General features: G+C 49.4%; 1 protein-coding gene across 2 annotated transcripts; it reads right to left on the reverse strand.

The window, feature by feature from the left end:
* Positions 1–5477: 5477 nt before the first annotated feature.
* On the reverse strand, positions 5478–11305 carry LOC147124720 (uncharacterized). 2 transcript variants are annotated; one of them, XM_085992065.1, is made up of 2 exons: positions 8314–11305; positions 5478–7076 (listed from the first exon to the last, which is right to left on the reverse strand). In XM_085992065.1, the coding sequence occupies exons 1-2, from the start codon at positions 8855–8857 to the stop codon at positions 7051–7053; spliced, it is 570 nt and encodes a 189-aa protein (XP_085848191.1). In that variant the 5' UTR covers positions 8858–11305; the 3' UTR covers positions 5478–7050. Both variants share the same exon structure in this region; 1 of them encodes a protein (XP_085848191.1).
* Positions 11306–12153: the final 848 nt, after the last annotated feature.

A 12153-nucleotide genomic window follows, 5' to 3' on the forward strand; every position in this document is an offset into this window, starting at 1 on the left:
GCAACAGGAAGGGCTACCATTCTCTGAATGTGCAGCTGGTGTGTGACCACAAGCAGCGCATCATGGCAGTCAATGCCAGCTTCCCAGGCAGCAGCCACGATGCCTTTATCCTGCGGCAGAGTACTGTGCATGACATGTTCCAGGCACAGCCTCCCCCAAGAGGATGGCTACTCGGGGACAAAGGCTATCCTTTGTGCGCCTGGCTCATGACCCCGCTCCGCGCGCCCAGGACCACTGCGGAAGAGGCCTACAACGAGAGCCATCAAACCACCCGCAACATCATCGAGCAAACTATTGGGGTCCTCAAGCAGCGGTTCCGCTGCCTTGATCGCTCCGGAGGAGCTCTCCAGTATTCGCCGGACCGGGTCTCCCAATTTGTGGTGGTTTGCTGCATGCTACACAACCTGGCTATCCGCAGGACTCAGGCACTGCCACCTGACATTGGAGCAGCACCTCAGGAGGAGGAGCAGGAGGAGCATGAGGAGGAGGAGCAGGAGTACGTTCCCAGGAGGGAGCGACCAGGGCCAAGGGCCGCGCGACGCAACCTTATTACACGGTACTTCTAAGCCCCCTGTCAGGGAATGCCTTGGGGCCATGAGGGAAGATGAATGCAGCCGCTCCGCAAGCCCTCAGCCGGCGAAGCCAACAAACACTAAGAAGAACAACCATGGAGACTGCATGAATAAAGATAATTATTTATTACACAAAAATGAAAACCCCTTCCCACATGAATCCCCAAAAACAATAAACGGGACCCACAAAAAGCCCAACAAACGACTCACTCCCACAAACTGGGGAGGAGTCACTCCACATTTCTTCAAAACGGGCCTCAACGTCGGCCTAACGCAAAAAATAAGCCCTCCAACAAAACAACCATGGGCAAAATAAAGATGGCCACCGCCATATAAAAGGAAAGCTGGCCACACCCTCTACTGAGTGGCCCGCGAGGGCGAGACCTTGCCCAGCCTTTTGCCTCCCCTGCCCGGCCTGCTGCTCCTTCGCAAGCTCTGCCCAGTGGCTGCTGCGAGGCTGGGGGAAGGCGCCTGAGGCTCAGATGCCCTTCCGCCAGATGCCGCTGGGGGGCGGCCTACACGGCGTTTGGGTCTCGAGGGGCCGTCTGCTGAGTGGCGCACCTGAGCCTGGCCACCATCAGCTGCAGCCGCTTGCCCTTGACGCCCCAGTGGGGGAATGGCGGCGACGGATGGCGCAATGTGGGCCAGCTGGCGTCTGGGATGCGCTGGCTGGTGCTGTGGCGCGCTGGCACTCGGCCGGGCCCGCACTGCAGGATCCGCAACAATCAGCCGAGGGGCGGCTCGCTGGGATGGTCCAGCGCGGCGGCTGCCCTGGCGATGCCTGCCTGAGACAGCGCGTGTGGCAGCAGTGAGTGCCCCTGTTGTCCTGGTGTGCGCCCGCATCACATCCGCCAGGGTCTTGACGGCATCAGTCAGCATGCCGCCACTCGCGGCAGTTGCTGCCCCGAACTCGCGCACACTGGTCGCCAGCGACTCGATGGCCTCAGGCATGCGCCCCACCACGCTCATGAGCTCCGTGTGGCGCCGGTCCGAATCCTCGGCCATCTTATCCAGCTTCCGCACCTCCTCTGAGGTGAAGGTGTCCGGACTGGAGTCGCGACTCTCCCGCTGGGGAGGAGGGGGCCGAACTAGGGGACCCTTGCCACGTTGGTGGCGGCGAGTGTGCCGATCAGCAGCACTCCCCTCTGATCCTTCCCCCCTTTGGGGGGGAAGGCCGCGGGCCACGCGCACGGCTCCTGGGTGGCTGGACGCCACTGGTCCCAGAAGCTGCATTCCCCTGCGACGGTTCCTCCAGGCACTCGTCCAGTGAGGAGGTGTCAAGCATTTCCTCCTCTCCTGCGGGACGTGAGTGTTCCTCCGATGGTCCGGCTTGCTCCTCCTCCTCCTGCTCGGAGGTGCTGTCACTGGCAGCTTCAGGGTCCTGGTCGTCATCAGCTGAAAGCAGGAATGCACAAGAGTAGCTTCAGAGTGAGGAGACGGCGTCAGCGCGGGAGTTAGGACTGGTGGCATTCAGCGCATTGGTGGGACAGTGGCAAAGGAGGTAGCTCGGATGGGCCAGTGCGACGCGAGAGGGCCAAAAGGCGAGGTCCTTACCATTGCCGGGCAGTGGAGGGTCGGCTACTCCGCACGCTGTGGGGACAGTCACACGGGCTCCCATGAGCACACACACACGCTCCTCCAGCCGAGTGAGCTTCTGCAGCTTGGCGCGGCCACCCCTGGCACGTGCCTGGCGATTATAGGCTACTTTAGCCTGCAAGAGAAAGGACGGGCTGTAAGTGCGCAGTGTAGCCCTGATGTAGTGTGCACTGCCTCCCATGGTGGAATAGCTTGGACAGAGTGAAGCCCTGATGTAGTGTGCACTGCCTCCCATGGTGGAATAGCTTGGACAGAGTGTAGAGTGCCGAATGGCCAATTGATGCTCATGACTGTCCCAATGCTGCTGGCTGAGGACTGGCCATTAGGACTTTCAGCTCCCTTTGCCCATCATGTCAGGTGTACATGCAAGAATGAGGAGGAGACTGGAAAGGGTACTCACCCTGACAATCCTGGTCAGGTCGTTGTATTTTTTACGACATTGTTTGTGGGTCCTGGGGGCATCGCCGGTGAACGTCACCCTCTGGGCGATCTGCTTCCAGGCTTTGGTGTAGTCGTGGTGGGTTGGATTCCTCCCACTCTCTGGGAACAAGATCTTGTGCCTCAGCTCCAGAGCTGTGACCATTATGTCCAGATCACCCTCTGAGAAGCGCAGGGCACGCTCACGGGCCTTCTCTGGCGTTGCCATGACTCCCTGGGGCTGAGCAGCAGTGTTGAGGCCTCTTTGCAAGGCTGCAGTGTGCAGGGCGTGGCAGCAGACCAATTCGTCCCTTCCCCCTTTAAGAGCTGGTCGGCGCCACGGGGTCTGCTGTCAGTCCAAAAATGACCGCACCCGCGCTGCGCCCCGCCTGGGCGCTATCCCTCTGGACCGCCGGCTTAGCGCCTAAAGATAGTAGTGGAACGCCTCTTTTAGCGCTCCACCAACCTCTTAGGGCGAAGCCACTGAATTTCCGGCAACGGGATGCTACTTTGGGGCGGGCGCTAACTTCGGGCGGGCGCTAAGGTTAGTGCCCCAAAACTGCCTATACTGAAAATCTAGCCCATAGGGTCTAATGAGAGGGAGGAACTGAATGAAATCAATATTTGTAGGGAAATGGTGTTAGGGAAATTGATGGGATTGAAGGCCGATAAATCCCCAGGGCCTGATAATCTATATCCTAGGGTGCTTAAGGAAGTGGCCCTAGAAATAATAGATGCATTGCTGGTCATCTTCCAAAATGCTATTGACTCTGGCACAGTTCCCATGGATTGAAGGGTTGCTAATGTAACCCCACTATTTAAAAAAGGTGGTAGAGAGAAAACGGGGAATTATAGACCAGTAAGCCTGACATTGGTCGTGGGGAAAATGCTAGAGTCCATTATAAAAGATGTAATAACAGAGCACTTGGAAAACAGTGACAGGATCGGACAAAGTCAACATGGATTTACAAAAGGTAAATCATGCTTGACTAAACTACTGGAATTTATTGAGGATGTAACTGGTAGAATAGATAAGGGAGGACCAGTGGATGTGGTGTATTTGGACTTTCAGAAGGCTTTCGATAAGGTCCCGCATAAGAGATTAGCGTGCAAAGTTAAAGCACTTGGGATTGGGGGTAAGGTACTGTCTTGGATAGAGAACTGGTTGGCAGACAGGAAGTAAAGAGTTGGAATAAACGGGTCTTTTTCCGAGTGGCAGGCAATGACTAGTGGGGTACCGCAGGGATTGGTGCTAGGACCCCAGCTATTCACAATATATATTAATGATCTAGACGAGGGAACTAGATGTAATATCTCCAAGTTTGCAGATGACACAAAGCTGGGTGGGCCTGTGTGCTGTGAGGAGGATGCAGAGAAACTCCAGTATGATTTGGACAGGTTGGGTGATTGGGCAGATGCATGGCAGATGCAGTATAATGTGGATAAATGCAAGGTTATCCACTTTGGTGGCAAAAACAGGAAGACAGATTATTATCTGAACAGCAATAGATTGGGAAAAGGGGAAGTGCAACGAGACCTGGGTGTCCTTGTGCACCAGTCACTGAAGGTAAGCATGCAGGTGCAGCAGGCGGTTAAGAAGGCAAATGGTATGTTGGCCTTCATAGCAAGAGGATTCGAGTACAGGAGCAAGGATGTCTTGCTGCAGTTGTACAGGGTCTTGGTGAGACCACACCTTGAGTACTGTGTGCAATTTTGGTTGTCTTATCTGAGGAAGGATGTTCTTGCCATGGAGGGAGTGCAGCAAAGATTCACCAGACTGATACCTGGGATGGCAGGAATGACGTATGAAGAGAGATTGGGTCGATTAAGCTTATATTCACTAGAGTTTAGAAGAATGAGAGGGGATCTCATTGAAACTTATAAAATTCTAACAGGACTAGACAGACTAGATGCAGGAAGGATGTTCCTGATGGCGGGGGAGTCCAGAGCCAGGGGTCACAGTCTAAGGATAAGGGGTAAGCCATTTTGGACTGAGATGAGGAGGAATTTCTCCACCCAGAGAGTGTTGAACCTGTGGAATTCTCCACCACAGAAGGCAGTTGAGGCCAACTTATATTAAATATATTCCAGAAGGAGTTAGATATATTTCTTAAGGCTAAAGGGATCAAGGGATATGGGGAGAAAGCAGGGACAGGGTACTGAATTTGGATGATCAGCCATGATCTCATTAAATGGCGGAACAGGCTCGAGGGGCCGAATGGCCTACTCCTGCTCCTATCTTCTATGTTTCTATGTCATGAAAGGTGCTGCTTAAACGCAAGTCTTCCTTTCTTTTATGAACTTTGGCTTGTCATCCCAGTATCTTAAACATTCTTCATCAATGGCCCAGAAATTCGGGTCTCCATGGGTGAGTACGCACGGGGTACTCACCCGTAGGCCCGATGGAAGTGCCGGTTTCCTGCATGCACTGCGCATGCGCGGGAAACCGGCACTTCCATTCCTCTGAACGAAGAGGTTCAGAGGTCGAACGCGTGCACGGGGGAGGCTGCACGTGTGCATGGAACTTTGTTTTTTTTTACACAGGTTTTCCCGGGAGGGTAAGCCTGCAGAATTTAGAAATATAAAAAGCAGGCGTAAGGCCTGCTTTTTACAAGGTAAGTGGTGAATTAATTAAAATTAAAACATCTTTTCCACAGGTTTATTATTTTTAAATACTTTAAAGCAAGGTAAGTTGATTTTTAGCCCCGTTAGAAAATAAAATTATTTTTTTCAAAAATTTAAATTATTGTTTAAAATTGTTATTTCATGTAATTTATAGTTTATTTAAAAAATGTGTTGTAGCTAATTTGGGGCTACGTGGACCAGGTGATATTCTAGGTCGACACGATCCCAACAGAAGCCTTTGGAGTCAAATAAAACTCTGACCACGAGTGAATGGCAAAGTAAAAGAATGCTTTATTGCAGAGCTCTGGGAGAAGCAGCTATACACCCGGTGTGCAATCGCCACACTTCTCGTTTTGTACACTCAAGCCGCTTACTTTTATACAGAGGTCAAAACAACTTAGACGGTTGATTACATAATCCTAGCGACACCCCGTGACATCTAAAACGGTTATCTATTCTTAAGCAAATGGTTACATATTCTGAAACCAGCAATGGCCATATGTTAATTTGGGCCTCTGGCCGCAGACAAGATAAGCAGAAGTCCAACCTATTTTTCGTTGTAAGGTGACCACAATCGTTCAATAACAAAACTGCAGCTGGCATTATCTCATCCCAGCCTACGTGCGAGCTCAGGGGGCCCCTTTGTCAACCAGTTTAATGTCAAGTATCCCGACAGTCTTTGCAAAAGTCCTTAATACTGAAATTCTCCTCAACAATCCCTCCTTTTGGTGCTGGACCACGATTTTCTTGGCCCAGCTGACCACCAATCCTCTTTCTTCACAGTGTTGTTCCTACAACCACTGCCTCTTCCCGGGGACGTCAGGCGGCTCGGATTCGTCCGTCTTGTCTTGTTCCATAAGCGATAGTTCGTCTGCCTGAATCGCACTGACTGGCATTGTCGCTGTCATCGCCATTTTGCAGCAAACTCGCACTATAGTTAGCAAACAGCATATTGCAACACATATCGCAACGATGATAGCCAATGCATGCGTTATCCAGGAACCCCATCCTGTTAGTCCTAGCCACTCCAACCATCCTTCTCCCGGATTGGTATGGACTCTCTTCACTTCATCCTTCATGTGGTTTACTAAGTTTGTGATATTTTCCGAACTATCAGGGATAAGTACAGCACTCACTTCCTATCAAGACACAGGTTCCTCCTTGTGCTGCAAGGAGGTAATCTAAGGCCATTCGATTTTGAAGGGCTACTGTTCTAATGGCTACCATTTCAGTACTCATTTCTGTTAAAGCTTCCCCAGTAACATTGGCAACTACCTCTATTAACCTTGCCAACTTCCTTGTTTCATCCATTAAGTTCATTATTCCATAGGGAGGGTTTATTACACCAAAAAATCTTTGATAAGCTCCTAGCTCTCTTTTAATCCGGTGTTTCTTAAATTCGTGGTGTTTCCCAATCTCATTCAAGAGGTGAATGTAGGGTACCACATAACCTAAGTAACACGAACCCGTCCAATTCCGGGGTAACCATGGATAGGCTCGGTGACCACATATAAAATATGTACCATTATAGGCTTTTAGACTATCTAGCCCAGGACTTGGGTTACTTGGATCCTGCTCTTGATTGAATGTGCTGGGTCCCGTTAGGATAACGGACTCCGTGTACCCCGGGTTACCGTAACAATGCATATTATCGCAACTAAACATATTACGGTCTTCATTTTCAATTTTAAGTAAGGACTGCCTGTCTGAAACTGGCTTATGGTTTCTCTGGCCCTCCCGATAACACTCTTGTAACAACGCGTTAAGATAAAAGCACACAAGCACAACCGATGCAATAAGCCACGAAATAAATGCCCACACAGGCAAACAGATCAAAGTATCAGGCATTAATCATCTGATGTTGACCTGGAAAATAATACAAGGGTGTATTATTAGTAACTTCTATGCACACCCCTTCTGAGGTAGATTAAGGCTTAAAACTTAAAATGGGTGTTGGATGTCAGCAGGTCAGAACGATCCAAACACCATAACAGATCTCGCATAATCGCAGTCACCTTTCCAAGGCCGAGTACGAGTTCTGTAACCCCGAAGCGTAATCCTTCTGCCTTAACCAAACAGTATCAATTCTCAATCTGCGTTGTACGCCCCTACAGATTGAGTCCTTAACACAATAACTTAACAACTTTAATCTTAATTTTATGCTGGTTACATTCATTTAGTCAGTCTTTTCTTTCGTGGTTTCACTCTCCCCGGTAGTCTCCGTCTCAGGAGGCTCCAGGGATGACTTTGGCTCATATATCTTTAGCTGTGTCCAATGTTTCCACACTCCCTTTCCCCGTATGTCTAGACAGGCGCAAGTATCTCCGCTAATAATAACTTCGTAACGGGAAGGGGAATTCCTTCTCGTCCTGCTCCCTCTGGCGGTACCTTACCTGCGTCCGCATTTCTTTTAATTGTTTACTCATTTCTTGGACATATCGCCGTAGCTTGTCCTTTAAGGGGCCTACATCCACCCCTCCCGTAATTATGCCTTCTGGCAATTGCATTGCTCGTCCTGTCATAAGTTCATACGGGGCAAGGCCTGTGGTACGATTACAGGTGGCTCGTAATTTCATCAGAATGATAGGTAACACTTCCACCCATGTTTTTCCCGATTCCTGCATGGCCTTAGCCAGCGCATTTTTTAGTGTTCGGTTCATTCTTTCTACCATCCCCGAGCTCTGGGGATGGTAGGGTATATGAAACTTTTGCTTAATTCCCATTAACTGGCACATATGTTTGACCACACCTCCTGTGAAGTGGGTCCCTTGATCCGAATCTATCTGGAGCGGCATTCCCCAACGTGGGATTACCTCCTCCGCCAAGATTCGAGCGACTGTAGTGGCCGTACAATTTCTGGTGGGAAAGGCCTCCACCCATCTTGTGAATTGATCAATGATTACCAAGCAATACGTCTTACCCTTTGACATGGGTAGGGGCCCCGTAAAATCAATTTGCAAGTGCTCCCATGGCCCTCGGGGCCTGGGTTGGTGTCCTAATCTAATCTTAACCGGTCTTCCTGGGTTATGCTGAGCGCACACGATGCATCGTTGACAATACTTAGCAATGTCCCGCCCCATACCCTTCCACCACCACTCCTTACCTAAAGTCTGTTGCATCGCCTCCTTTCCAGAGTGGCTTAATCCATGGTGTATTTCGAGTAGGGTATTCTGTATACACTCGGGGGCCATTACCTTGTTATTTATTCGCCATACTCCGTCTGCTGTTGGTCTGGCTCCTCGTTCTTTCCATCTTTGCCTTTCACTAGGTAATATATCCTCGTGTAGCTCGGCAATACTAATTTCATTTCCTGGGCTATCTACACTGGCTACAGGTTCCTCGGGTTCCCATCCTAAGGCTAACTCCGCGGATGGTTTCGCTATCTGCTTTCCTTCCTTCCGTTCTAGGTTTGCTTCTTTCCGTTCCAAGATCAGGGCTGCCTGAGCTGCCCTGTCAGCTGCCTGGTTGCCCATATAACCCGTCCATTCTGGACTGTCTCTGGCTGGTTCTTTTTGGTGTGCTTTAATCTTTATTACTGCGACCTGTTTAGGCTTATTACTAGCTTCCAGGAGGGCTTCGATTCTTTCCTGATGTCTTATGGGGGTTCCTCCGGTAGTTACAAATCCCCGTCTGCCCCATGTAGTCATGGACTACACCGAACGCATATCGGCTATCTGTATATATATTTACAATTTTATTCTCGGACTCTTCTAATGCTACTGTCAGAGCCACTAGTTCTGCTACTTGGGCTGACAAGCCTCCTTCAAGTCTCCCCGATCGTACAGTTCTCATCTGACTATTTACTACAGCCCAGCCCATACGAGGCTGTCCGTCTATATATTTTCGGGACCCGTCCACGTACAGGGTCTCTTCAGCCCCTGGTAACGGAGTGTCTTTTATCTTGTCTCCCTCTAAGTCAGCATCTACATCTCCACAATCATGGGAAATACCCGACCCCAATACTCCTTCAACGGTTTTGGTTGCTTACAGTCTCTAATAAAGTGTCCTACCTTACCACAATTGCGGCAAGCGCCTTTTGGTTTTGTCCCTGACCCGACATTGTCGGATTGGACTGCACTTACTCTCTCCTTCTTCACTTGCACCTCTTCCTTCTCCCTAGTCTGTAATCCGTCAACGCCACATGCCCATTCAACTATCTCATCATATACTCTGGTAGTCAGTACTCCTAGTTTTAGGATTGCCTGATGTGGGGGGGGGGGGGGGGACAGCCCATCTTTAAATGCCTGGATAAAGGCTGGGTCTGTTCTCACCGTGTTTGGCTGTCCAGAGGATTCTCCGTAGACGGCGAACAATCGTTCCCCGTATTCTGAAGAGCCCTCTCCTTTCTTTTGTTTACACGCCGTTATTTTATTCCAATTTGTGGGGGCCTCTCCTAACACCCCTTGTACTGCTATTTTGTATAACTGGAAGGCGGGAGTCATTTCTTCCTTATTCATTTTTAGTGGGCATTGATTCACCCATCTTCCATTGCGGTAGTCTGTGTTGGCATTGCCAGCGCCTTGGTTTTCAGGCACCAACCGCCATCTGTCCAAGGGGCATGCTGCCTGCACTAATTGGTGTACGTCCCTAAGGTGGAGGGAATGACCCTGCCAAACTGAATCCAGCTCCGCCCAAAATTTAGTGTTAGAACTCCGGGTCTGTAGTTTTCCCAGACGGCTCATAACGGCTTCCTTTTCACCTGGGGTAAATGCTTTCCAATCTGCTCTTCCCCTATTAGCAACCACTAGGTCATTCAGTGGGTCTTGCCTTGTCACCGGTGCTACATTATAAACTGGGGGTGCGCTGGGGTTGGTATATGGGGGCAGAGCTTCTTCTCTCCCTGTCTCTCCCCAGGTTTGTCGGTTATATTCTCTCAGCCATTGTTGTTGTCCTTCATTAACTCCTTTGAGGACTTCTATTTGCTTTTTACATCCCTCACACTCTGTTCGGAGGTTATCTATCTGAAGTTGTTTTCCCTTAAGACTCACCGCTGCCTTTTCTGCCTGTTCTATCAATCCTGCCAATTGATGAACCAACAGTACTCCTGCTTTTTTAGTTCTTCCCTTTTTCTGTGTGTCCCACCATGACCGCTGTCGGTCCAAACCTTTGGATACGTCCCACCCGTCTTCCTGCATTCTTTCAATAAGGGTACATCTATCCGTCATAAAAGTATCGATGAGGGAGCCCGGGGGCCCCCGCTTCAGATCCTTACTCGACATTATGTCCCTTGGTCACTATCTTCGGCCCCCCGATTCTGAGAACACAAATACCTTTCTCTCGGGGTCCGTCACGTGTAGGTAAAGGTTGGTCCGGCTCCTTTACCCCTCCTCTCTTCCAGTTCTCCTCCTAGGCTATACCTGGTTTCCCTGGAATCTCCAGTTCTCCTCCCAGGTTATACCTAGTTTCCCTGGAAATACAAGAAATAATGCAGTCTTACGGTTGTTAGTATCCTAGCACAATTTTACATATGCCATCTCACCTCTCTTTTGTTCTTTTAGATCACTCGAGCGTGTGTCCGCTTGATCAGGGCGGCCAGTCACTCGGTGACCCTGCTCGCAGCGCCAATTGTTGTAGCTAATTTGGGGCTACGTGGACCAGGTGATATTCTAGGTCGACACGATCCCAACAGAAGCCTTTGGAGTCAAATAAAACTCTGACCACGAGTGAATGGCAAAGTAAAAGAATGCTTTATTGCAGAGCTCTGGGAGAAGCAGCTATACACCCGGTGTGCAATCGCCACACTTCTCGTTTTGTACACTCAAGCCGCAGAGGTCAAAACAACTTAGACGGTTGATTACATAATCCTAGCGACACCCCGTGACATCTAAAACGGTTATCTATTCTTAAGCAAATGGTTACATATTCTGAAACCAGCAATGGCCATATGTTAATTTGGGCCTCTGGCCGCAGACAAGATAAGCAGAAGTCCAACCTATTTTTCGTTGTAAGGTGACCACAATCGTTCAATAACAAAACTGCAGCTGGCATTATCTCATCCCAGCCTACGTGCGAGCTCAGGGGGCCCCTTTGTCAACCAGTTTAATGTCAAGTATCCCGACAGTCTTTGCAAAAGTCCTTAATACTGAAATTCTCCTCAACAAATGTGATTAAAAAAAAATTATTTGAAGATTTAGTGCTATTTTGGGGCCGTAGTATTTATAAGTCTTGACAGCACTTCCTGTCAGACTTATGAATGGAGCATTCCCTGCTCCGATTGGCTGCCCATGGCCCACGTGATCCCAGGGGACGCATCGAACTAACTGCGCCTCTGCGTGCCGGCAGCTGGACCAGGCCCCAGATCGCAATTCCATGGGGCCCTACAGCTCAACGGCCGGCGCGCAAGGTAAGTGCAGGTCGGGGGCTTGCACCCGCGGGAAGCCCCCGACCTAAATTTCTGGGCCAATATTTCTAGACAGCTTTTTCTCACCAGACACTGGACTTTCTTTGAAAATGTAGATTGTGCAATGTGTGCTCCATCTTGCTTGTATACCAGCAGTGAAGGGTCATCTTAACTGTTGAAGAATTATCCTCCGGATTTTCACCAAACTTGAAAAGTGATTTCTTGTCATCAGCCTTTTGGGTTCATTTTGAAAGAGGATGGAATTATGCCTTATAACATTTGTTGTCTAGTAACTTGACGGTTATTTTTAGTTTCACTTTTCACTGAACTTCATAATTGATTTCCCTCTCGTCAGATCACAGGTTCCTTTTGAAAATTTGCAAGAAATGACATGTGGTTTCCAATACACTGATATACCTCCTTAGCAATGTACAAACTCTTCACTGAACAAAGCCCCCAAGAAACCACTTCTCATCCACACTGACTCTCTAATAAAGGAAAGAAAGGCTTGCATTTATATCACATCGTTCACAACCTCAAGGCATCCCAAAGCACTTTACAGCCTATGAAGTACTTTAGATGTGTAGTCACTATTGTAATGTA

Source organism: Somniosus microcephalus, chromosome 1, assembly GCF_052327205.1.
Source record: "Somniosus microcephalus isolate GS21.2 chromosome 1, FLI_Smic_1.0, whole genome shotgun sequence".
Taxonomy (NCBI): Eukaryota; Metazoa; Chordata; class Chondrichthyes; order Squaliformes; family Somniosidae; genus Somniosus; species Somniosus microcephalus.

Excerpts from the sequence above, each read along its gene's own strand:
- LOC147124720 (XM_085992065.1), bottom strand. The coding sequence starts at position 8,857 with ATGACTACATGGGGCAGACGGGGATTTGTAACTACCGGAGGAACCCCC. Across the intron at positions 7,077-8,313 it reads GGCGATGCAACAGACTTTAG|GTCAACATCAGATGATTAAT; the intron begins GTAAGGAGTGGT and ends ATTATTTTCCAG.